The sequence below is a fragment of the Dipteris shenzhenensis genome, chromosome 1 (genome assembly GCF_047967505.1).
Source record: "Dipteris shenzhenensis isolate YYH24624 ecotype China chromosome 1, Dip_SZ_1.0, whole genome shotgun sequence".
Classification (NCBI taxonomy): Eukaryota; Viridiplantae; Streptophyta; class Polypodiopsida; order Gleicheniales; family Dipteridaceae; genus Dipteris; species Dipteris shenzhenensis.
The window spans coordinates 30,532,400-30,559,464 of record NC_141596.1 but is presented as its reverse complement, the minus strand read 5'-3'; the positions used below and the strand labels follow the sequence as shown (position 1 = coordinate 30,559,464).

Genomic DNA, 27,065 nt, shown 5'->3' with positions numbered 1-27,065 from the left:
ATTTACTCGTCTGGATGTGGTACATGGATTATTACTAAGTCCTCGTTTGGATGCGACACATATTTATCTGGCTTTCACGATGGACACATATGGATTACTTATTGAGTCCTCATTTTGACATGGTCATATTGCGTACTCATTTTCATGTGGCAAGGTTCAACGTCTTTCAAATGAGCACATATGGATTACTTCTTGAGTACTCGTTTGGACATGGCACATATGGATTATTTATTAAGTACTCGTTTGGATGTGGCACATATGCATTACTATTGAGTACTTGTTTGGACATGATCACCATTCCCGAATGCCCATTTTCTTGATTACTTCTAGATGTTCTTTGTAATCTCGGATGCTCATCTTCCCGATTACAAGTTTGGTACTTTCGGATGCAAAGAGGTTCTTATTTCATTCCCGCTATGATTATGTAAGCTGTGTCTAATCCTCGGGGGGGTCACTATGTATAAACCCTCTATATCACGTGCATTCAAGGCCTATTTCTAAAATCCTTATTTGTAATTTTTTCATTGATAAAATGTACCCTTTTTCTATACAAATCTGTAAATTTTTTTCAAAACTATTTTAAATAGTCCCTTATGTATATTTATTTCTGTAAATTTTGGAAATTAAAAAAATCCTTCTGTTGAACTCACGTGATAGGGTTACATATGATGAGTGACCCCCCCGAGGTCTAATCCACACAAGCTTGCCTCTTGTCATACGTGTGTGGCTTGTTATATTTTTGGTTATTCGATACTTTTGGCTGCCCAATTGTTCAGTACTTCTGGGATGCCCAATTGTTCGTATTTCTAGTTGTTCGGGACTTCTGGCGGCCCAGTTGTTTAGTACTTCTGGGATGCTCAATTGTTCGGTACTTTCGAATGTCCAGATGCTTGTTGTGTTTCTAGATTATTGGTTCTTGATTTGCAGGATCATTATGGGCTCGTATTTTTGGTTGTTCGGTACTTCCGACTGCCCAGTTGTTCGGTACTTCTGGGATGCTCAATTGTTCGGTACTTTCGGATGTCTGGATGCTCATTGTGTTTCTAGATTATTGGTTCTTGATTTGCAGGATCATTATGGGCCTTTCTATTGTGTTGCCATGCTTTCTTACACTACGTAAGCGGCATTTCAGCCCTGGCTTTATGGACATATCAAATCCGATACTTCAAGATGCCCGAATGCTCATTATGTTTTTGGATTATTGGTTCGTGATTTGTAGGAACTTTATGGGCCTTCCTATTGTGTTGCTGCAGCTTTCTTACACTACCCAAGAGACATTTCAGCCCTGGCTTTGTGGAGATCTCAAATCGCCCCTCCATACTCATCTTTGGAGTGACCGAAGCAATTTCCTCATACATTCATCTTTACTTGGCCAGCACTAGGACGTTTTTTCAAATTCTGAAATCCTGTGCTTCCACATGGCACAATATACACCCTTAGATTTTTTAAATTCTGAAAGCCCAAAAGCTTTGAAAGCTTTTGAAAAGCCATCTGCTGAGCTTGTCACCAATTTCCATTACTGTTTTCTTTCTGCGCGATGCTATAGAACTATTCTTTTTTCTGTCTTCTCTTAGTGGGGCTTCAATCTTGTGAGGCATATACGCCCTGCACAAGCCTCTCTTGCCTTGGCTCCTCCATCTTCACCCGCTTCGTTCGTCAATTCTTCTGTTCAATCTCCCTCTACACGATCCATTTTGCATTCACTTTCAGCTTGCATAGCTCCTGCCATTCCAAGATCTTGCTTAGAGTAGGTGTAGACGCCCAGTATATACACGCAACTGCCTTTTCTTGTAAACGGTCCACTTCATGCTAGAAAAACTTTGCAAAAGGCACCATCCTAGGTACTCTGTGTATTCCTGTTCTGTTGCCAGGTCGAGATCAGATAGTGAGTTCGCAGCGGTGGCAATCTGCTCCATGTATTCGTGCATTGAGACGATGCCCTCAGTGAGCTCAAGGGGAATGCGCGCTTTTTGACCTTCAATTTTCAAAACAACCGAGCTTTCTGAGAAGAAAACAAGGCGTGTGCTCACCGATCAGATGCTTTGTTGTTATGTACTAATGTGAAAACAAAGCCTTACATAACTGTTGTGCTTTTTGTTGTTATGTATTAACTGTTGTGCTTTTTGTTAGAGCCTTCTTTCAAGGAGAGAGCTCATAGCTTGTCCGGAGACACCAACAACAAAAGCCATGGCTGGTGCGACTTCACTCCTTCAACGTTCCTGAATTCCCCCTCGCCTCGCAGCTCACTCTCCCAGGTTTTGCTCCCTCGCCTTCCTCGCCTCATTCCCTGCTTCCTCCGTCTTTCCCATCAGTGTCGATTTCAACGACACTGCTGTCTTTGATACCATCTCTACTACCGATTGCAAATACCCCGTTCCTTGCTCCCCCGCCTCCCTAGCTGCTCCTCTTGTTTCCTTTGCCTTCCTTTGTACTGCCTCCTTCGCCGATTGTGCACCCCCCCTCGCCTTCTCCTTCGCTTCCTCTGCTGTCCCCTCCGGTGCTCCCTTCGCTTGCTCCAATTTTCCCAACAGCGTCTCCTTCCACCCCCTTGCCTTCTGAGAGATTGTGTCTGTCACGGATTGCACGTAGCCTACGTACCCCTTGGTCTTTCGTCTGCACTGTGCTATCCTTGGCTTTCTGCACTCCTTGGTCTTTCGTCTGCATTGCACTGTCGTCGCTGCCTTTCGGCACATACTCACTGGTACTATCTCGCGCCCTCTGGATGGTATCTTGTGTGGACGTTTCTTACTGCCGCTACTGCTCCTGCTGGATCTTGTCTACGTGTCCTCCTGCTACTTTACTTTGTATCTTATTTACACATTTCATGGTTCCTGCTACTTTACTTTGTATCTTATTTACACATTTCATGGTTCGTGCTGCAAGAGCTCAATGGCAGAGGAATTAAAGTCCTGAAGAACAAAGCTGCTGCAGCTTACAAAACTGCAGCAAAAGTTGATTTATTGGTTGCTGGTTCTGCGGTGTGGGCTTGCAACGAGAGATCCTCTAGTTCTTTAGCTATAATTTCTACAATTGCTTCTAATTTCCGTTGTAGGTTGCATTGGCTCGCCACAACCTTGTTTCGTTGTAGGTTGGGATGTGAACCCCCTTTTACAACTCAGAATTTCCAATCAATAGTGCATATAGGTCGATAGACAAAAGTACTAAAATGCTGATGAGAAATTTTGACATTCTCTAGCTCGCTAGAAGCTCGCAGCATTGACAAATAATTACTAAAGGAGCCTGCGAGAATATGGGCATGCAAGTGACTTACTGGAAATGCCAAAGCTGCACACGAGATGCCCAGCGGAGCAGATACATTGTGCGGTTGATGCCACAGTACTCTCGGCAGTTGCTTAAAACAAACCACCTCCACACGCAACTGCTAAGCATCATAGATGTATCCATTTCAGTTACCACGACTGCAAATGTGATTGCTCGTGGCACACTCAATCGAAGGTCACTTCTAGACAATCCTTTGATATCTTGGCGAAACGTCCCACTAAGCTCGGCTCAAGAAATCGTGACGAACGAGCTATCAGGTGTGCTCGCATACAACATCGAGAACAATCCAATATTGCGCAAGTACAATTCTTTAGTAGAGCATGCGGACATCAAGATGGGTATGTGCATCTTGAGTCCTCAAACCATTGCAGGTATCTTGGAACTACACGATGAGACAGCTCCCTTCGAGTTAATGTCAATAGCGGAATCTCAGCCTGAGCTCCTGCTTTTGCAAAACATGGTGGACCCCGCGAACCGTCGCACCTTTGATGCAAGGGACAAGCATGAGTTTGCCTCCATACAGCTACGGGGTACAGAAATGCTTTCAGAGAGGGTCGCTTCATTCCACGTCGATGGAGTAGCAGCAGCTGGCAGTGCGTGCGTTGACATAACCATGGAGTTAGCAGTGTTCCCGTTCCTGTTCCCTTTCGGACGGGGCTACTATGATGGCTGCATACAGTTCAGCAACTATGTGAAAATGAGAATATGCACCTTATTCTCTATCTACACGCTCTACAAGCCGTACCTGTTGATCATGTTCCAGTTAAAACAGGCAGTGATGATTGCCAATTCAAGCAACTCTACATGCTTGCAACGAGACATCGACCAATACCTGGGGGATTCACTCTTCATGAAAGGGGGACGTCACCTGCGTGCATGAACTTCAAGAAAACCCCCTATTTAAGATCCATGTAGGATGATAAAACACCCCTATTTAAGCTTATAAGATACCTCCAAAATTCTATTATGTCCCCCCTTTCCTTAAATCTACGTTCTTTCTCAAGCATTTAGATCACACAATAAGCAAATTTAGATTACTTTCACTATGACGATTTAAAACCATACACAAAACCAAACTTGTTTGGACTAGTCACCCAAGGTAGCCTATACTATGTCCCCCCCTCTTAAATATGGCATGGCCCCCCTAACTTAAATTCAATATTGGGAAAAAATAAAAGGCCCCCCACCCCTAATTTATAAGCTTATGCCTCATTAAAAAAACCTCCCTATTGTACACTCACGTGATATCATAAGTTTCCTCTTGTGAATCCCCTGGGGACCAATATAGGAAAGCCAACCCTGCCACGACCGATGAAGACGCAATGAGACACGTGCTTCGCTACAGCATGCCATCAACAATGCCGGGGTCCCCATCGTGGCATCGACGGCAACTGAAGGACCTCGTAACGATGGTCGATGCTTGGGGCCTCCCAGATTTCTTTCTGACATTCACTGCAGACGAGGTCACCGATACACGGTGGCAAGAAATTAATGTGATCGAGAGCATCGCAACACATTATAATGCGCAATTCACTTGGAAGGACTGTCCTGTTGAATGCGTGGCACTTTTCCACGCACGCTTCCACATGTTCATGCGCAAGCATTTGCTTTCATCCGACGGTCTGCTTGGCCGAATACAACACCATGTCGTTTGTTATGAGATACAAAATAGGGGCTCCCTACATGCCCATGTCATATTGTGGGTCCACCATGATGACTGTCAGCGAATTGCAAATGAGATTGCGGCTTACGTCCCCAGGGACGAGGCCCTGGATCCTCGAAACACAAGGCTGCGAGAACTAGTTCTCAGGAAGCAATTGCACATATGCAGGAAAGCGTGCTACGTCGGACCGTCACACCACAGTTGCAAGCACGGCTTCCCTTTCGCAACACAGCCAGAATATGAACCCATCCTTGACCCTCTGACGCAACGTTGGTTGTATTACCGGCCGGGACATGAGCACCGAAACGTCGTCCCTTACCACCCTTCCGTGTTACTGTTGTGGGGTGTGCACATGAACATACAGCGGGTGACAAACTCTTCAATCTCTCACTACCTCCTCAAGTACGCGATGAAATCTGAACCAATGGGCAAACTGAACATCCGTTCAGAAGACGCCTCGCGTTTGGGGTTGCAACATCTCGACGAAGTAAAGCTGAAACTCATCGCCGCGAGCCTCCTATCAAAACCAACCTCTCCAACAGAAGCCGCGCTAAACTGCATGCAGATACCAACAATCATAAGGAGCGAGATCGTTCACTATGTCGACTCCTCGCAACGCAACGTGGAACGGTCGGTCTTGACCTCTTCGGCAACAGGATCGCAAAATGTGAGTGAGTAGTCAGATTCACTGACTACCACCCTGGACATCACCTACTTTGTCGAATGCCAAATGCGCGGCCTCATATTGAGCAACGAGGACCTCGAGATGTATGTGACCGAATACACGCAAAGGAACTTGCTAGCGACTGACCACACAGACCAGTTGATCAATATGATATTGCAAAAGGTTGCGATCATCCGAGATTGCCCGATGGAAGCGCCTAACATCGACCAGCAAACCGTCGAAGGGCCAACATGCGCGAGGATGTTGGAAAAAATGGCCGAGTTTCGCACCGTCGCCAATGCCGCATTGACAGTAGAATAACAAAGAGTCTTCGAAAGCCTGGCTTCAACGAGCTCGGGGCTGCACGTTGTCTGTGGAACACCAGGTAGCAGCAAAAGCTTCTTGATACGGTACTATGTTTCGCATCTGGTAGCACAAAACAAAACGGCAATACTCTGTGCATCAATAGGGGCGGCTGCGACGCGGCTGAACGGGATTGCAACCACTGTACACTACCAATTCAACATCCTTGTGCGCACAGTCAGTACCCACTGAACATCCATGAGACGGATGAGTGACACCTCGCAATCAAGGAAGCCAACGCGATCATCATTAACGAGATGTCCATGCTAACAAGGATGACTTTCGATCTTGTGGTAAGACAAATCGTCAATGTCACTAATGGCACATTGCATGAGCCATTCAGACACAAAATGCTCATAATTTTTGGTGACCTGGCGCAATTACCGCCAGTCTGCAAACACCGCGAGGATCTCTGCGAGCCGTGCCACATCACGTCCTCCACGCACTGGCCTGCAGCGAAAATGTACCACATGCAATTCTCGGTGCGACATGCACGAGACATGCCGTTCCTGGCATTCTTGCATACCATAAGACTCAGGACGCCCACAATTGACGAGATTTCCGACTGTTTGGGGCAGTGCATTGTCGAGAAGGAAGGTGCATGCCACTTCATTGATGCCGAAACAACCATCATTTGCACGCACAGAGTCGATGTCGCTACCTTCAACGATGAGCTTGTGGAGAAATTCAACACTCTCGAGATGATTGTGCATGTTAAAATACACAGTAACTGTGGGGTTAAAGGTCACTGTGCCTTAACCCCAGTTATGTACAATACTCAAACACATATATAAATGAATGAAAAAGAAGATTAGGGTGGTTCTGCACCCACCAAAACTTGTGTGGCTCTCTGTCTCTCTCTCTCGCTCTCTCTCCTTCTTCCATTCTTGCTTCCGTTGAGAGCACTCTCAACTGGTATCAGAGCCCGGGTGATCTAGCTGAGCGTGCGTGAATGCTTTGAAGCTCAGCAGCTCTGTGGGAGGAAGGAGAAGCTCTGTGGGAAGCTTTGTGGGTGACTTTACTTGCATCCGAGTGTGCAGAGACCTTGGAGGAACCTTTGGAAAAGTCACTTTGGCTTTGCGAAGTGGTTTTGAGAGCCTGTTAAGAGCTTTCAAAGAAAAAGTCGTTTTTTGAGCTTTTCCCTGTTCCGTTCGATGACAGAGACTCCGTATTGACTTGTAGAGGCAACTATTGCTTGCTTTTGGTGTCCACATTACTTCAGGAGCTTGGAAACACTTTCGTTCTTGAATCTGGGATCATTTCAGTGGATTTCTGACTCACTGTGTCAGTTCCTGCGTTTTTTGCCCGGGTGTTGGAACTCAAGTTTGGAGCAACCATTTGCAGATCTGTCAGTTCCGGTGGACTCAGGAGGTCCTAAAACTTCTATGTTGCTCATCATTCGCACTCCGGTGGAGTTTACAGATAGCTCTGTTTCCAAAAACGTTTTTCAGTCCGTGTGTTGGACCCAGTGATTGAGACCACGGTTTCCAAAACCGTCTGTCCCATTGCGTTCCGGACGCCCAAAAACCCCTACCTATCAGTTCTTGCGTGATTCGGTGGAGGATTTTCAAAGTTATAAATCTCTGTGTATTCGATTTCGTCTCTCTGTTATGCATTTTTCATACTAAGGTTTTGAAACCTTAGATTTATGCCACATGGCAGTGGATAAGTGTTGACTCCCATTTCTCACTCATCGGTTGGGATTTTGGAGTTCTGGCAGAAGAGAGATATTTGCAGATTTTCTTGCTGAGTCCGATTATGCAATGGCGCCCATGTTTTGAAGCATCTCAGGTTCTATTTTCAGTAGCGCTCATTACCGTGGGACTATGATTTCTTGAGCATACCTTATGCAGATCACTCTGGTTGCAGTTTGAGCAGTGTGTGCTCATTCGTGGTATGCATTGGGTTGCAGTGGATGATTTATAGGCCATTTGGATGCATTGCGGTCCTTGTTGGATGCGCTGATAGGCCCAAATTGCCTTGTGGGATGCTATTTTTATGGACGCTTTGCACATGGATGCTATTTTATGCTGAGGGACAGCTTTGACACATTGCAGGTGACGCACTGATAGTGATATGCTCTCTTGGATGAGACATTATTGATGCATATGCCAGTGGACAGTGTTTATGCTTGAGTCATTTGGCACTTATTGGCATTTTCTTTTGGGCCAGATTTGCTCATATGGATGCATAGTATATGCACATGAGTCAGATGCTTTGAGTTTTGAGTTTTGGTGATATTTCACTCTATTGTGGCATACACATTTGGGTGCACCTGGTATTTGGTGTGATTCTCTCTTGCAGGCACTAGCATTTGGCATTTTGTTTCATTTGCATCATGGCATCCTCTTCCATGCCTGAAAAGGAGTTTTTCAGCATTAAAAAGTTCGATGGGACAAACTTTTCTTTGTGGAAAGAACAAATAAGGGATGTGCTTATTCAAAAGAAGCAGATTAAACCCTTGGCAGGGATTGAAGCTAAGCCTGCAAATATGTCTGAGGATGATTGGAATGAGTTGGATGCATTAGCAAAGTCTACTATTAGACTTCATCTTGCAGAGTCAGTTTATTTCACAGTAGTAAATGAGCAGACTACGGAAGATTTGTGGAAGAAACTGTGTGCCACTTATGAGAAGGAAACTGCCTCTAATAAAGTTTACCTCATGAAGAGGTTGTTTGAGCTGCAGATGAAGGAAGGGGTCTCCATTGCTTCTCACTTGAATGAATTCAATATTATTTTCAGCCAGCTTCAGGCTCAGAAAATGAATTTTGATGCGGAGACTAAGGCAATATTTCTCTTATGTTCATTGCCATCCTCATGGGATACCTTCCGTACAGCTGTCAGTAACTCTGCACCTGGTGGAGCACTGAAATTTGATGATGTTGTGGGTAGCTTGTTGGCCGAGGAGATTAGACGGAAGTCTATGGATGGCAACAAGCAGGATGCAGCCTTAAATGTGCAAAGGGGCAGATCACAGTTCAGGGGGAAGTCCCAAGAAAGAGGGAAGTCTCGTAGCAAATCCAAGGCACGGAACATTGAGTGTTACCACTGTGGCAAGAAGGGCCATATGAAAAAGGATTGCTACAAGCTGAAAAGAGAGCAAAAGGATAAGAAAAAGAATGCAAATTGGGGTGCAAATCAAAAGGAAGAGTCTCCAAGGGAGGACAAAGGAAAAGTGAAGATCGAGGAGATCAATGCAGTCACACGTGATAGTGACAATGATGTTCTCTTCATGTCTACTTTATCTACAGAGTTGCTTACCACTTCAAATGATGCATATTCCCAGGATTGGATTTTGGATTCTGGTGCTTCATTCCATGTTACTCCCCATAGGGAATGGTTCTCCACTTATGATAGTGGAAAGACAGGTTGTGTGCATCTTGGAAATGACTATGCATGTGACATAGTGGGAGCAGGTGACATAAAGTTTTCTTTTGCAAATGGGTCTGCATTTGTTTTGAAACATGTGAGACATGTGCCTAAGCTGACCAAGAGTCTTATTTCAGTGGGTCAGCTAGATGATGCTGGTTTTCACACCACTTTTGGCTTTCAGAGTTGGAAAATTCAAAAGGGCTCTATGCTTTTGGCCAGGGGTGCCAAGTGTGGGACTTTGTATCCCTTACATGTATCAGGGGTATTTGATCATGTTGTTGCAATAACCGAGCAGCCAAGCACTTCTTTGTGGCATTGCAGGTTGGGGCACATGAGCTAGAGTGGAATGAAACTCTTATGCCGTTTGGGTTATGTACCGCATTTGAGTTTCTCTGATTTTGAATTTTGTGAGCATTGTCTCTATGGGAAGCAGACTAAATCAGCCCATAAAAGAAGGGGAAAGAAAGAGTTTGAAATGCTTGATTTGGTGCATTCAGACGCATGTGGTCCCATGCCTACACGGTCATTAGGCGGGGCTGAATACTATGTGACATTCATTGATGATGCAACTAGGAAAGTGTGGGCTTATGCTATAGCTCGGAAGAGTGATGTGTTCCAGGTATTTCAGAAATGGCTGGCCTTGGTTGAGAATCAGTCAGGTAGAACGCTTAAATGCCTACGGACTGACAATGGTGGAGAGTATCTCTCTCATGACTTTTAGCATTTCTGTGATACTCGTGGGATTAAGAGGGAGCTTACATCCCCTCGTACTCCAGAGCAAAATCCAGTTGCAGAAAAGATGAATCGTACCATTCAAGAAAGGTTGCAATGCATGCTTTCCAATGCAAGTCTTTCTGGTGGTTTTTGGGCTGAGGCAATGAAGACTGCAGTGCATGTGATCAATAGATCACCTAGTAAGAGTTTGGATGGTGGTATTCTTGAAGAGGCATGGAGTGGCAAGAAGCCCTCTTACTCTCATTTGCGTATATTTGGGTGTGAGGCATATGCACATGTGCCAAAAGAGCTTCGAAAGAAGCTAGATCCTAAGTCTAGGAAATGCATCTTTCTAGGTTATGGTGAAAGTGGAGAGATGGGCTATCGTCTCTGGGATCCAGAAGCAAAGAAGATCATACGCAGCCATGATGTGGTCTTCAATGAGAAGAAGATGCATAAGGCACCCATGAGGGATGTGGAAATGAGGAGAATCACTTTCCAGGATGTGAATCCACCTGCATATGTTGATAGACAGCAAGCTGTCCATGCACCAAATGTGCAAGAAATGGTACAACCAAGTACTCCCACAGGTATACAATCAAGGGTAGATGATGGATCATCTATTGGTGGAAATGATGAGCCAAATGTGGCTGATATGCAAGTGGGACAGCAAGCTGAAATGCCATTGAGAAGATCATCTAGAGTGTCTAGACCGCCTGATAGGTTTGTTCCAGGGGTAGACTATGTGATGCTTACTGATTGCGGGGAGCCTTCTTGCTACAAAGAGGCTATGATGCGTGAGGATCAACGCAAGTGGGAGTATGCTATGCAATCAGAGATGAGTTCACTTATGAAGAATAAGACTTGGGACTTGGTTTCTTTGCCACATGGAAAGAAAGCATTGCCATGTAAATGGGTCTACAAAATGAAGGTCACAGGTGATGATGTGCCTAGGTACAAGGCCCGATTGGTTGCTAAAGGGTTCAAGCAAGAGAAGGGTGTGGACTTTGATGAGATATTCTCTCCGGTTGTGAAGATGACCACACTTAGATGCATGCTTGGACTAGTGGCAGTAGAGGATATGGAGCTTATGCAAATGGATGTCAAGACAGCTTTCTTGCATGGGGATTTGCATGAGGAAATTTACATGGTGCAGCCGGAAGGCTTTGAAGAAAAGGGCAAAGAGCATTTAGTTTGCAAGCTGAAGAAGAGTCTCTATGGTCTTAAGCAAGCGCCTAGAGAATGGTATCAGAAGTTTGATGCTTTCATTCGGTCCCAGGGTTTCAGAAGGAGTGAAATTGATCACTGCCTCTACACTAAAAGGGCTAAGGATAATAGCCTAATAATCCTGGCACTATATGTGGATGATATGCTATTGGCTAGCAAGAATACTTATGAGCTAGATGCATTAAAGGCCAAGTTGCATGAGGCCTTTGATATGAAGGATTTGGGATTTGCAGGTCATATTCTTGGTATGCGCATCACGCGTGATCGGAGTAGGAAACTCCTTTGGCTTTCACAAAAAGAGTATGTTACAAAAGTATTACAGCGTTTCAATATGGAGGGGGGGAAGGCAGTGAGTACTCCATTGCCTCCATATGTGAAACTGAGTCATACAGATAGTCCCAAATCAGATGAGGAGAGGGCCATGATGGCCAAGGTTCCTTATGCATCAGCAGTTGGGAGTCTTATGTATGCTATGATAGCTACTAGACCAGACATTGCATTTGCAGTGGGAGTTGTTAGCCGGTATATGGCTAATCTAGGAAAGAGGCATTGGGAGGCAGTTAAGTGCATCATGAGGTACATGAAGGGTACCAAGGAGATGTGCATTTGCTTTGGTAAAGGAGACATGCGTGTACTTGGGTACACAGATTCAGACTATGCAGGGCATGTGGATAGTAGGAGATCCACTTCTGGTTATGTGTTCACCTTTGCAGGTGGTGCAGTGTCGTGGATGTCTCGCGCACAGAAGTGCGTTGCTTTGTCTACCACAGAGGCTGAGTATGTTGCAGCCACAGAGGGTTGCAAGGAGGCTATATGGCTTGATCGGCTAGTGGGAGATTTGGGGATTCATACAGGTATACCGACATTGCATAGTGATTCCATGAGTGCTATTCAGCTAGCACGGAATCCGGTCTTTCATGCAAAGACCAAACACATTGAGGTCAGGTACCATTTCATCAGGGAGGTACTTGAGGACAAGCGCATAGAGCTTGTCAAGGTTTATACAGATGATAACCCTGCAGATATGCTGACGAAGAGTCTACCTAGTCAGCGGTTTGAGTATTGTCGTGTATTGATGGGCATTGGATAGTATGCTCACTGGTTGTTCTCCCTTAAAGGCACATTGTCCTTTAAGTGGGAGGTTGTGGGGTTAAAGGTCACTGTGCCTTAACCCCAGTTATGTACAATACTCAAACACATATATAAATGAATGAAAAAGAAGATTAGGGTGGTTCTGCACCCACCAAAACTTGTGTGGCTCTCTGTCTCTCTCTCTCGCTCTCTCTCCTTCTTCCATTCTTGCTTCTGTTGAGAGCACTCTCAGTAACGCCGCGAGCGAACCAGCTCTCAAAGAATGGTTGGAGGACAAAAGCTTCAACGAGATAGGAAAAATTTGCGTGGGGGCGAAGGCAATGATAACGGAAAACATCGACCTCGCAATAGGTGCCGCAAATGGAGTAATGTGCAAAATCAAGAGCATCAATGCAACTAGCAGGGGGGAAATCAACGGTATCACTGTCGTCGTGGAGACAACAGCGGCCGTGCTCACATTACGACACTCGAAGCATCAGCGGAAGGCAATAAATGGAAAATGGTTCCACAAGTCCACATTTCCACTAACCCTAGCATACGCTATCACGGGACACAAATCCCAAGGCGCAACCATATCCAACAAAGCGCTGCTCATATTTCGAGGAGTGTTTGCCCCTGGCCTAGCATACGTGATGTTGTCCAGAGTGACTGAGAGGACGAGGCTGCGCATACTACATTGCCCACATCCAGACATATTCAGACCAATTCAACGACAGTTCTCACAGCCGACAACACAACCACGCGCATAAAGGTATTCACTACCAGAGATTGAAAAAGGCAGAGGCAAGTCATGAATATGTTACGTCAAACATGCGTGCAAGGAAAATGGTTTTAATATCTTGTCTGTTGTCGAGAACAGGTGCAGAGAATCAGAAAGCTCGGGACATTGCAGCATAAGACATGGACGCAGACAAGGTAAATTCCACCAGCCTCAACAAGATAGCAAAAGAGAGAAGTATTCATCAAGAGCCCAGCTGGCCAAGCACTCTAGTTGGTATAATAGAAACGGACACTTGAATATTTGTTGTGTTCATGTACACTGCATGAAATAGGTCATTTTATGTGGATGAATTGTGCAAAATATGAAGGCATAATTACAAAGGTTTGAGGAGGTTTGACCGAATTGAACTTGGAGACAACAAGCTCTACTATTTAGATGAAGAGCTCAAACATCGAACTTGAAGATCTCAAGCCCTGATTATGCATCATCTCACTATGTCAAACAAGTTGAGATTTCCAGGAATATTTTTCTATTTTTCACACATACTTTTCACTGTATCATGCACCAAACATAGTGCCTATACTTTGCACTGTACTATGGACAAGTGCTTGTCTTATGCCCTTGTACTATCCACATGCAATTTGCACTGTATCATCCAGCATTACACTGTATCATTCAAAATGGCATATGGCCATCCTTTGTATATATATTCACATAGATATATATAGTGGCTCGGGTTTTTCCCTTGTACTCCCCAAGGGTTTTTTTTCATCCGTAGCTAGTTTGAGTGGGGGTGTTAGAGCTATATATAGCTTAGTCCTTAACTATATATATGCCTATGATCTATGAATAGAATTACTTTCTTGGGAGCAACTCTTGTGTCGGTCTCTCTCCTCTTTCTCTTCCTTTCAACACAACTCTCGTGTCCTTCTCTCTCCTCTTTCTCTTCCTCTCAACACCTTCTCCCTAAAGCTCCTCTTGTCTTTCACCTCCTCCCCCCTTTAAGCCTCCTTCTTTGTGACCGTGGCAAGCTCTTCTCCTCCAAGCTGCAACGTGTCCTCTCCTTTTGTTTTTGGTGTCCGTGGTTAATAGGTTAAAGATAAAAAAGATAACAAGTGAGTACAAGTACTCGTGAGCACTGCCTTCAATTGGTTCTGTCAAAGGAAAACAATTGTCAAGATGAATGAATGATTAATTTGCAACAGCTGTGATGGAAGCTCGAATGATTTGCAAACTCCGAGAGTGAAGAGTGAGAGAGAGAGAACAAAGATAGTAGGAGGCCACGTGGCGAAAAATGGTGTGGGACACTTTTTTAATGAAAAGATTATAGCTCTGGGTGGAAGGCAGTGCTAACAAAACAATGAAAGGCAGTGCTAACAAAACAATGAAAGATAAAAGTTATGATCGTATAACTATTAACGTATGAAGATAGTCTAACGTAAGAAAGATGCACTGGCTCGCTCAACTTCCTCAACTCTCTGCCGAACTTCGGCTTCTGAGAAGGGAGCTCTATTCAACGACAAGCTTTTTCAGAGAAGATAGAATTTTGCAACATTGCCAATCGAGAAACCATGGGAGAAGCTATGTTGGAACGCCAATCGAATTTTGGAAGGTGCAATCCTCGCTGCTGGTTGTTCTCCTTCTGACGAGCGACCGCTGAGCATCTGAACATGGACATGGACACGCGGGAACGCTCTTGGAAATCTTCGGCGTCAAGAAAGCTAGGAAGATTGGCTGGAGCACAAAAGAGCTAGAGCACTACATCCTGAGAAAAGAAAACTCAGGATTTTCTAGTCCAAGCGCCTTCATTATTTCTGGGAACCGGAGCCACAATGGAGATGGAGTCACGAAGCCCGGGAAATTCCTCCTTCCTAAGTGGGCATTGGAACTCTTCAAATGGAGACTAAGGAATCGGAAGAACCACATCACCCTAGGATTTCGAGAGCAAAGGCTTTCCAGAGGCTTCTGAATCGACTCAATCAGGAAGAAAGCGCGACCCAAAATCCTACTAGAAGCTAGATCATGGGAAAACAATCGGTTTTGCCACAGGGAAAAAAACGTAAACAACTCTAGAAGGCAAGCCGAACCACCTAGCACCACTGAGAGAAAGTTGCATGCCCCATCTCATACGCTCCTTTTGCGAATCGCCAAGGCTTTCCTGTGTTTCATGTCTTTCTCGAGAATCTTCAGTGCGAAGGAGGTCGAATCAGCAGGATTCTTTCAAGATAGTCGCAGCTTCAATTTGTTGGATTCTTTCAAGATGGTCGCTGCTTCAATTTGTTGGAGACCCTTCCCGACAGAGGCGTCCTTTCCTTGTCCTTCAAGCGGTATGTGTTGAATGCAAAGTACTCTCATTTGGGGAAAATCGGCACCACAGGACAATTTGAATTAGCATGCAATTTTACCCGAGAGGGCTGCTCCCCTTAAACTATGTATGGATGTTTTGATACAAGGTCCCTAGTCGTACTCCTCTTGTTCAATTAGAGGTGGTGAAACGGTCCGGAGACCTCCTAACCTGCTCTCACTACAGATGTCATGGGCGTCGTAATAAGGCCCTCGTAGGCGTCAAAATTCGAATGTGTGGCTCCATGTTGCAGCATTTTGTAGGATAAAACCATGCAGGCTTATTAGCATGGAGCTATGGAGGCAAGGAATGAGAGGTCTGCCTCTTTGTTTCTGTTTCTTCAACGTGGTCTTGCCCAAATATTAAACCATGGCGCTCTTTCTCTCCGCATCGAGCGTGCCTTCTCTTGCGATTGAACCGCCCCTATCCTTGGAGAGGTCGGACCCTCTGGGTTGGGATAAGCACAAGAGCAACCTCCTGCGGTCGTTTGCTGAAGGGTTGCTAAACAAGACCTGTCCTACACCGAAATTGGACAGACACCACCATACAAATGAAAACTGTGGGTCTCACAACACGTTCACTGTAGAAATCCTCGGGCAACTAGGTCCAGAGACAGATCATGCTACCTATGCCTCGCTTTTGAAGCGTTGCACCATTGCCAAGGCCCTGTCTGAGGGCAAACGTGTGCATGAGCACATGAGCAGGTATGGGCATGCTGGCAATAGATTTTTGAGTAACCTTCTCGTCCAAATGTATGGCAAGTGTGGGAGCCTACAGAATGCCCGGGCTGTGTTTGACAAAATAGTCTATCGGGATTTGTACTCGTGGAATACTATGATCACAGCATCTGCCCAGAACGGTAGCTTGGATGATGCGAGGGCATTGTTTGCAGAGATGCCACAGCGGGATGTCGTCTCCTGGAATGCCATGACTGCAGCTTGTGCCCAGAATGGACATGGCAAGGAGGCTCTGGAAGTGTTTAGGCAAATGCAGGCTGAAGGTTTCGAGCCAAACAAGGTCACCTTCATCTGTGTAATGGATGCGTGTGCTAGTATTGCAGCCCTTGAAGAGGGGCGAGTGATCCATGCGAGTATTGCTGGCAATGGTTTGGAGTCGGATGTTGTTGTGGGTACAGCCCTTATCAATATGTACGGCAAGTGTGGGAGCCTAGATGACGCGAGAGTACTGCTTATAGATTTGCCACAGCGGGATGTGGTCTCATGGAATGCCATGATTGCTGCGTTTGCCCTGAATGGGCATGGCAAAGAGGCCCTGCAACTGTTTGGTCATGTGGAGGGTAAAGACTTTGAGCCAAACAAGATCACCTTCATCTCAATTGTTGATGTGTGCGCCAGTGTGGCAGCCCTAGAAGAGGGTCGAATGATACACACAACCCTTGCTGGCAAGGGATGGGAACTGGAGGTTGCTGTGGGAACAGCCCTCGTCAATATGTATGGCATGTGCAAGAAGCTAGACGATGCGATGGCAGTATTTGCAGAGATGCCACAGTGGAATGTAGTCTGTTGGAATGCCATTATCACTGCTTGTGCCCAGAATAGGCATGGCGAGGAGGCACTGCAGCTGCTTGGTCAAATGCGGACTGAGGGCTTTGAGCCAGACAGGGTCACCTTCATTGGTGGTGTGGATGCGTGTGCCAGTCTAGCAGCCCTAGAAGAGGGTCGGGTGATCCACGCCATTGTTGCTTGCAACGGATGGCAATTGGATGTGGTTTTGGGGACAGCCCTTATCAATTTGTATGGCAAGTGTGGGAGCCTAGATGATGCGAGGGTCTTGTTTGCAGAGATGCCATACCGGAATGTGGTCTCCTGGAATGCTATAATTGCTGCGTGTGCCCAGAATGGGCATGACAAGGAGGCCCTTCAACTGTTTGGTCAAATGAAAGCTGGAGGCTTCAAGCCAGACGAGATCACGTTCCTCAGCGTTCTCACTGCATGCAGCCATACAGGTCTTGTTACTGATGGGATGAGATGCTTTGCATCTATGAATAGAGACCATGGTATAAAGGCCTCTGTGGAACATTGTGTGCGCATGGTTGATCTTTTTGGGCGAAGAGGACTATTGGAAGAGGCAGAGGACCTCATCATCAGTATGCCATTTGAACATGTCCTTTCAGCATGGGTGAGTCTGCTTTCATCCTGCAGAATTCATAATGATGTGAAGCGGGCAGCACGTGCTGCAAATTATGCGTTTGTGTTAGATCCAAAGAGTTCTTCACCATATGTTTTGCTAGCTAGCATCCATGCCAATGCAGGTAGGTCGAATGACGTGTTGGAGGTGAGAAAGGCAGTGATTGATACTAAGTGGGAAGAAAGCTCTGGATCACAGTTAAATTAAGGTCAATAATCTGGTCATGACTTTGTTGCTAGAGACAATTCATGTATTCAACAAGAGGGTATAAGCTACGGAGGTTGAGTAACTGCATGGAGTCCTCTACATATGTGCTTGACACATTTGAATTTCTTCATGATGTGGGTGAAGAAGAGAGAAAAGGCATCCTTTGAAGTTTGGGATTATAGGGAGGAGCTGGCCATACTTTTAGGCCCAACCCAAGAACATCTGTGGTTGCTCTGAATGTAATTCTGGGACACCATTTAATGCGTAAGATTGTCCTTTGAAACAATCTTGAGGGATGCAATTTGTTATCATCACATTGCAATGGAATATGTTCATATCGTGATTATTGGCAAGAGGGTTCCGGGGATGAGAGATGGCTTTAGAAAGTTCTCTCTGTAGAATTTTATTTGAGGCTGTAATTACGAACAAGTCATTTTGAAAGAGGATAGATTTGCCAAGGGGTTCACAAATGACATGGGAACAAGTTATATTATAACATGGTGAAATTTGCTAGGGGCTTTGCAAACGAAAATGAATGTATCCAGCAATGTAGCGATAAAACGTCTTGCTGTATGGTAGAGATTGTCTATGGATGTGAAGTGTTGTATATTTTGTCAAACTAGAGCACAAGCTGTGGATTACTAGAGAGGCATATGAACATGAAGTGTATGTATCCACTCTCTCTCTCTCTCTCTCTCTCTCTCTCTCTCTCTCTCTCTCACGCATATCACGCACGCACGCATGCAAGCGCGCGCACACACACACACACAAGATGACCTTGATGAATGCTTTAGGATAGGCACATGGCCAACCTCCACACTTGCTGCCACATTAGCATTAGCATTACATGATCCAATGGCCAACATGAGTTAGGACGTAATGGCCAAATAGCAGTTCATCTCTTGGTGGCACTGCGTTTGTCCCACTCTGCTGTTGCCAGCACGGCCCTTGTCCTTGAGGCAGCTTTCCGTTGATGGCTGCGCCATTGGGTTGGGGGCCTCGGCCGAGTTCTTTGAGCATTTTTTTGCCGCTCTTCTGTTGGGGTTTTCCTGGGTGCTGCTGTCTCACAGCTTCCCCCTTTTCCGTTTTCCTTTTTTCAGGCTGCACACATGAGCTCTCCTTCACTTCTTTTTATTCCCTTTCCCGCCCCTTTCCACCCTCCTCCCTGAGCTAGCAAGGGAATTTCTTTGGTTTCGTTTTCTTGGGGTTTGCTTTCTAGTTGGTGACTTTCCTTTTGTCTAGCTAGAGGGGCTCTTATGGCAGCTCCTTGACTCCTACAACCGTCCGGGTTCTTCTTTCCTCATAAGACAAGTAGCAGTTGAAGACAGCAGTTCAGTCCCTTTAGGACAAAGCACTAGTGGGCTGCATTGTTGGTCTCATGTCCACAAGGAGCCAGGTGCGTGATTGGACCGAGGCGGGCTTGGCATTAGAGGGTAATCACATTCAGGATGTCACCATCTACGGGAGGGAAGTCTTTCTTCTCTAGCTTGAGTTTTCTCGATGCCACCCAAGGCCTTGGCGGAGCAGAGTCCTATTTTCCTCCCCTACCTAGTGTTCCTCATTCCTTGGTACCACGCATTCACATTTGATGAAATGGATACGACTCACCATGTGCCATGCTTCTCGATGCCGCTCTGCTTCTGGAGGCTTCCAAAGGAGTATCATCTTATCTATCCGAGGTTATTTCGTCATAGTGTTAAGAGTCTCCGTCGACTACAACAGCCTTGATGGTAGTAGATGATGGGGTCCCTCGACTCACGATGATAGTAGAGGATCCGGAGTCTCTTTCGGAAGAGATCTTCCTCGAGATTTTTGACCAGGGAGAGTTTCGAAGAGGGTTGAGATTTTTGGCCTCTTGGGTCAGCGACTTTGCTGTTGATAGATGGGCCACCTAGCGTGGGCTTATCCCAGGGGTATAGGTTGGGGTGTTGGCCACACCCTCCCCCTTAGCCCCTCCAACGGTAGGAGGAGAGTTTCGTAAGGAATAGCTCAACACCCTTCTAGGCAGCACTAGGAGTCCAAGACCCCCGAAGTGGAGCCCCCTGAGGTGGAGCCCTCCGAGGGGGTTTGGACCAGCCTGGGTGGAAAAGAAGTAGCTTGGTAGGAGGACCACGAAGAATTTTAGGTGACGTGCTTGACTTTGACAAGCAGCGATGGTAGGGTGGGCTTCCCTCTCTGAGGGGAAGTAGGCAAACGAAGGTCCTTTAGGATGGCCCTATCAGGTGAGATCTTCTTAGACCTCCTAGCAGATGCGCTTGAGGCAATACTCATGCAACTGCTCAAAGGCAGGACACATGAGATACTGTCTCCCTGCCTCTTCCGTTCACATCCCCCCTCACCGATATCCCCCTGCGCCTCCCTTGGCTTCCTCCCTCCACTCACCCCTTTGATGCAGCCACTCTCGCCACCGATCTCCACCTTCCTCATCTTTGCTCTCCCCCCTCCCTCTACTGTAGTGGGCCCTCCCTCTTCCTCATCCTGCCCACCCCTCTTGGAGTCTTGACCTTCCTCGGTGCCTAAGTTGGGGGGCAATGACGCAGCTTTGGCCCCCTCCTCTCAGCTCCAGTTTGACCCTCTCCTGGCTCAGCACGTAGCCCCCTCGGAGCAGTCAACGGTGGTAGATGACCCTTTCTTGTACAGCCAATTTCTGACAATCGTATGGATGATTTGTCAGTCCGTACAAATGAATTTCAGAGTTGTACGGTTGAACAACATAGGTTGTACAAATGACACGTTGTACGATTGAAAAACAGAGGTTGTACAGAGGACATGTCTAGCAAATCTCCAAATGGCAAATCTGTATGGATGTAAATTGGGCTATCGGTAGAAAACTGTGCGCTTGCAGATGTTTATATGATGGACTGCCGTACAATGTACGAATAGGTCACCGTAGACTGTATAGATGAATGACGAATGAGGCTAGGTTGTCATATGGCGATTGTCCTACGCGTATGAGCAAGAACTCGCTCTGTTACCATTGTTGGGTGCGGGAAGCAATGGAGTGAAAATGGAATGCAAGAGCAAACAACAACGAGAGAACTCGAAGTACTTGCAAATGGATAATGAAGAAAGTGCAAGAGTGGCCACTATATGGCCCCAAAGTCCAGTGTTTGACCAAAGTCAATTGGTTGACCAAGACTAGGACCAAATGTACTAACTAGCCTACAAGGCCATACTAGGGCTAAGTAGCTAACATTTTGCCTTAGCGCCAACATACAATGTAATTAAGTCTAGGCTCGTGAAGAGGCTGAAACTAAAAACTAGTTCCCCTAACTAAGTGTGTAAAGTTAGAATGGCAGATGGAAGTTATATTAAGTATGGGACCCAAGGGTTACCCAGTTAAAACTTCGTATTCAGGACTATGCGGGGAAGCAGGACCTTGGATTGACTAGGCTTGCTCATGCAGATATAGCCGTGGGAAAGGCATGGTATTTTTAGAAGGATCGAACTATTGATTTGAAAAAGCACATTTATCAGTTCAAGATGAACAATGTGCAATACGTTCTGTGGGGTGAAAAGGATTTACCTCAAGGACCGTTAGTCTCCGTGATGGAAGTTGAAAAAACTCTGAAAGAGTTTTTATTTCTTTGTACGGCATTGGTAGACTCAATTGGTTATCCCTCTTGACGACTAGCACTAACGCTACCCAAGATGGAAAAATGGCCAAGTTGTTTGATCAGATCGTAGAGGAGTTCTCTGGTTGTTTTAGGCATGATTTGCCTTACGGGTTACCTACAGAGCGGAATGTTCAACACAAGATTGAACTTATCCTGGAGATAGAACCTAAAGAAGCCGGGGTGCAAACACAACTAGAAGAATATCTCAAGCTGGGCGAGATTTAGCCTAGTTTCTACCTTTTGCTTCAACTGTGATATTGAAGGAAAACAAAAAGCAAAAGTATTGCTGAACATCATGATCACTTAGAAAAAGTGTTCAATACTCTAAGAAAAGATAGTCTATTTGTAAATAGAGAAAACTGTGGTGTGCACGGTTAAACTGGAGTACTTGGGGTTCATTATTACTCCTGATGAGATTGAAGTGGATTTGAAGGTGGTGGCCGCTATATTAGTGTGGCCAATTTCTCAGAATTTGACTGTGTTGCAATCATTTGTAGGATTTGTCTAGTTTTATCGAAGGCATATCAAAGGATATTCTGAGGTAGTATCGCCTTTGACTGAGCTGGCCTCAGATAAAGTACCTTTCATGTGGGGACAGAATCAACAAGAGAGTTTTAAACCAAGAAGCCATTTGCCTTGGTTTGGTGTTAAAAATTATTGATCCCGTCTTTCTTAGAAATCGGAGCAAGTGGCATTGCTGTAGGGGCTGTTTTCTCTAAGAGGGAAGACCTGTAGCCTTTGAAAGCAACAAGGCTTTCTCCCTCTCAGTGTTCATCTTTGAAAGCATGGAGGCATTACATGTATGGTTTAAAGTTTTACGTGGATGTAGATCTCGATACTCTGAAAACTTATTGTAAACAACCTGACTTGATCGGTTGCTAAGCTAGGTAAGCAGAGCTCATCCATGAGTTTAATGTGAAGATTTGGTATCGAAGAGGAAAAGAGAATCAGGTGGTTGATGCATTATCGCACATTATGCACAATATAAATTTCATGGTGGTAGAGAGTGCTCTAATGACTAAGATTAGAGAAATTGAGAAAATGGATGAGTTTGTTTCGAGCCTTTGGCCTAAAGCTAGCGTGATTAAACCTGAGAAAATAGATGACCTGGCATCTCAAAAAGGCTAACTTTATGCAAGATATACCATAGTGGATGGTATGCTAAAACATAATGGGAAGGTAGTCGTAGCTAGTTAGAATGATCTCAAGTAGAGGGTCATTTGGCAGTGCCATTATAGCCCATGTGCGGATGTCCAAGTGTCGAGAAGACATATGATCTCGTGAAATGAGATTTCTTTTGGCCAACGATGAAAAAACATATTCATGAATATTGTGACATAATGTTTCGTTGGTCAAGTGAGTCAGGTAGAGCGGGTGAAGCCACCTGGCCTTTTATAGCCCTTGGAGATACCATCAGGTAGATTGGAGAGCATTTCCATGGACTTTATTGTTGATCTTCCTAGACACAGGGGGTATGATTCTATCTTGTGCTAGTCGACCGTCTTACCAAGATGGCTTAGTTCATTCCAAGTAGAAAGTCTATTAGTGCCCCTCAAGTGGTGGATTTGTTTATTAGTCATATGTTTCGTCTACATGGGTTTACCCAGATCCACAGTGTTAGACGGGGATGCTAAATTTACTAATCATGTTTAGACTGCAGTGTTTGAGGCACTAAGGACTGAGTTGGGAATGAGTAGTGGGGATCATTCTGCAATGGATGGTCAGACAGAGGGAGTCGATTTTAGAAGATATGTTGAGAGAGGTGTGTCATTGAGGCAACATACATGGAATAAGTGGATGTCATTGTTGGGGTTTGTCTATAATGATAGAAAACATTCATCTAGAGAAATGAGTCCGTTCGAGTCGAAATATGGTTATAGACCAGCAAATCCAACTACGGTTAGAATATCTTAGAAAGTGCCTAGTGCCGCAAACTATGTTGTTCAGATGCGACAAATGCTAGCAATTGCGAGAGCTAACATCCGCCAAGCTATGGATAGAGCTAAGACGTATGTGGATGAAAATAGATCTTTCAGAGAGTTTGAGAAACGAGGAAAAACATTTCTCAGAGTTCCTTCATAATCTAAGTCTTTGATTGTAGGAGAGTGTGCTAAGTTATCACCCCGATATTGTGGGCCTGGTTACTTCTCAAAAGATAGGCAAGGTAGCCTATTGATTAGAATTACTGTAGGGTTGTAGGTGCACCCAATGTTTCATGTTTCTTGTTTAAAACATTTTTTGCAACCAAGTCACTCACTAATCGAGGGTGTTGTTTTGTTTTAGAGAGGAAAGATAATGCAAGGTGCAAACGAACAGAATCCTGGGTCGAGAAACAATCATGGAAGTGAAGTTGGATTTGAATCTACCACTGTGTGATTCTTGGGCACTATCTTTTTGTGTCTGGCTTGTGCTGGATGCGGGAAGTGTTAGCCTAAGCAAGGAACCTCTCCCACTCTCTTTTTTAACATAGACTACTCCCCTTCCAAACCCCTACCGAAATCATAGAAATCCACAGTCGTCATACAGGTTCCCACCCATAGAAGGGCCTTGTTCTCCAACTGTCCCTCGTCCTCATGAGCTAGACCATGAGTGAGTTGAAATGTGCATGGACTCCATGATCATGCGTAGCCACAACCATAGCATATGATACTTCATCAAGAGTTGTGGAGGATGGGTGTGATAAATTCAGGAGCACATGTTTTCAGCAGTGAATATACGAAGCCGGTGCCGTTTCCTCCCAGGGAGAGGCCCTTAGGTGTGGTCCCTTGCAATAGATAGGAGCAGAGGTGTCTGCATCTCAGTTTCTTAGGCACTCGCCCTTGAGGTATTCGACCAAGGAGAGCTTATCCAAGGGGTGTAGCGTAGATCGGTTTACGGATGGGTAACTCTAGGGATCCATCTGTATCCCATTCTTGGATATTATGTGCCCCAGATAATGGATCTCTTTCAAAAAGATTTCACTTTTCTTGCTATTGGCAAAAAGCTGATGATTTCGAAGTTCTTGAAATACTAAAGCAAGAAGTTCCCTGTGCTCTTCTTCTGTCTTTGAAAAGACTAGGATATCATCAAAGAAAGTACCCGTGAAGTGCCTGTACTTTCGGAAGATGCGATCCATCATTCTATTGAATGTGGCTGGAGCATTTGTCAACCCAAAAGGCATCACTAAGTATTCATACAACCCAAATGTAGTGCGAAAAGCTGTCTTTTGCACATCTTGTGGTTGTATTCTGACTTGATGGTAACCACTCTTCAAGTCTATCTTGCTGAAAACTGTTGCTCCTTTGAGCTGGTCAAGCACATCATCTATGCGTGGTATCGGAAATCTATTTTTGATGGTCATCTTATTCAATGCATGATAATCGCATTCATGGCTAGGGGTGGAGCTGCTAAGCTCCCCGTCCTCTCTCTTTCTGGTGCCCTCCGTCCTGCACCCCTGTCCCCTCCCTCCCAGCCCTTCCCTTCCCCTCCCTTCTCCTCTCCCTGCCAGCCCCTCCTCCCGGGCTGCTGCCCCCTCCTCCCACTGCTGTCCCCCCTTGCTTCCTCTCCCGCTACCCTCCCTCCCTACCAGGCAGGTGATATTACTGCAGGCGTAGATGTGGTTTCCCAGTCCCCCCACCTGCTGATCAGGAGGGGCAACCCATTTCTTCAGATCCTATCATTGATGTGCCTAATTAGCCCTCTCCCTCTGTTAGTCACACTTCACCTCTTGATAGAGGTAAGGGGGTTTTTTCTCCTTCTCCCTCGAGTGCAGGGATTCTTCGCACTCCTATGCCAGTTCTCGCCTATAGGAGCTCTTTTGCAGTACTGGCAGATTTGGTAGAGTTTGAGACAGAAGAGGAGTTTGTACCCTCTACCTTGGGGGAGCCAGTTATTGGGATTCCGTTGGACAAGGTTTCCACCTTTGCTGGAGTGGGTTTTCTTTCACCAGTTGATTTCCCTCCACTTGACAGGAGGACTCTTTCATAGGAGAGGATTTTCTCCATCACTAGGTCGGGTAGGACCTTTCACCCGGCCTCCTCCTTCCGTCAATGAGGATTGTTAGTTGGAACGGTGGTATATCTCATCGCCGTAGGCAGCTGATTGGTAACCCACTCCATCCAGGTATTTCAGGTGGTCCCATTGATATCCTTATGCTCCAAGAACATAAGCTAGATGGTAGAGATTGTGCCAAGTTAGGTAAGCTTCTTTCTGGCCATACTTTTTGGTCACCTACCTTGGGCACCAGGGGAGGTATTTGCATCTCTCTCTTCTTCGATCCCCTCTAGAGCACAATGGGTTATTTTGATGATTGGCAGGCGTAAGGTTGGCCTCCTTAACCTTTATGCACCCAACTTGAGAGGGGATCGTGTCCTCCTTTGGAAGGAGTTGCTTTCTTGGTCACATATTGCAGATTCTTGGATTATTGGGGGCGATTTCAACATGATTGAAATGCCTTCAAACAAAAGAGGGGGTAGGGAAGGTGGCATTCACTCCTCTTCTGTTTTCTTGGTCGAACAGGAGAGTAAGGATGCCTATCCATGCACGGATTGACAGATTTTATGTGGATGATTGTGTTAGATATCAATGCTCCACTCTCGTGTAACTACGTGAGAACCAGCTAACTCTACTTGTAAGCCCCCCATATGAGGAGAAGGCATTTGAGTAGCTCGGTTATCCGGTAGGTCCTAGTTTGGACACCAGATGGGAGCCATGTGTGGCCTGATGGCTGGACGGCTTCAGATAGAGTTGGCACACTGCCAACTAGGCTACATGCAAGTGCGGGAAGGCATCCCATGATTGACCGCACTGAGAGTAGACGGAGCATTTCTCGGGGTAGCCCACTCTTGGGTTGCGGGGCCCGTTTGGAGCCCCAGATGATCCCGGATGGCTCTGGGCCGAATGGACACCGTAGGTGAGTTGCTCTATTCTGTGCCACGGTTCTAACGTGTGGTCGGTGGCCTATTTCGGGACCGACCTCCAGTCGGCCGTTTTGGGCTGACTGGGTCGGTCTCCCAATTGGGTCTAACGGACTACAATTGGTGGCTATATAAGAGCAAGCCCGTGAAGCCCTTTATCATCACTGGCTACAGCAACCCTGATTCCTTAGCATCCAGCCTCCGTCCTCTACTGTTTCCAGCACGCCATCAAAGCTTCTCACACAAGAGCGCACGGTTGGGAGGCAGTGCCATCTATTGTATCAGTTTTACAGTAATTAAATTTTTGATTCTCCATACTATCTGCTTTTCTCTCTTGCATACGAGATCCTGTTATCTGTTGAGCACAGACGTTGTATTGTTTTCTTTTAGATTGGGCACTGGACAGAGGTGGGACAGCTTGCATCAGTGCAGGGGTTTCCACTTCAGATCATTTTCCGGTTGTTTTGGTGGTTTCAGAGCCTCGAGTGAGAGGCTGCTCTGCCAGTATCAGGATTCCAGATGCCCTCTGCGCAGAGGAGGGCCTCATAGAGGCAGTGCTACGGATTTGGGATTCTCACCTGCAGGGTGGGCAGCCATCCCCGTCAGATGTGGCTGCAGCCCTCACTAATATTAGCAGCTTTTATCATTCTATTGCTAGTATTAGGAGAGAGGAGATTCGTAGAAGAGAGATTGCCATTCGACAGCAGCTGGCAGCTCTTCAGAGAGAAGAGCAGAAATGGCCTACAGATGCTTGGA

At 45.8% G+C, this 27,065-nt stretch overlaps 1 protein-coding gene across 1 annotated transcript; it reads left to right on the top strand.

Annotated features, from left to right (window-relative positions):
* The first annotated feature begins 15,811 nt into the window (after positions 1-15,811).
* Positions 15,812-17,797, top strand: LOC147905684 (pentatricopeptide repeat-containing protein At2g13600-like). Its single transcript, XM_087374122.1, has one exon. The coding sequence runs from the start codon at positions 15,812-15,814 to the stop codon at positions 17,795-17,797; it is 1,986 nt and encodes a 661-aa protein (XP_087230248.1).
* Positions 17,798-27,065: the final 9,268 nt, after the last annotated feature.

Coding starts and splice junctions, on each gene's coding strand:
- LOC147905684 (XM_087374122.1), top strand. CDS start 15,812: ATGGCGCTCTTTCTCTCCGCATCGAGCGTGCCTTCTCTTGCGATTGAA.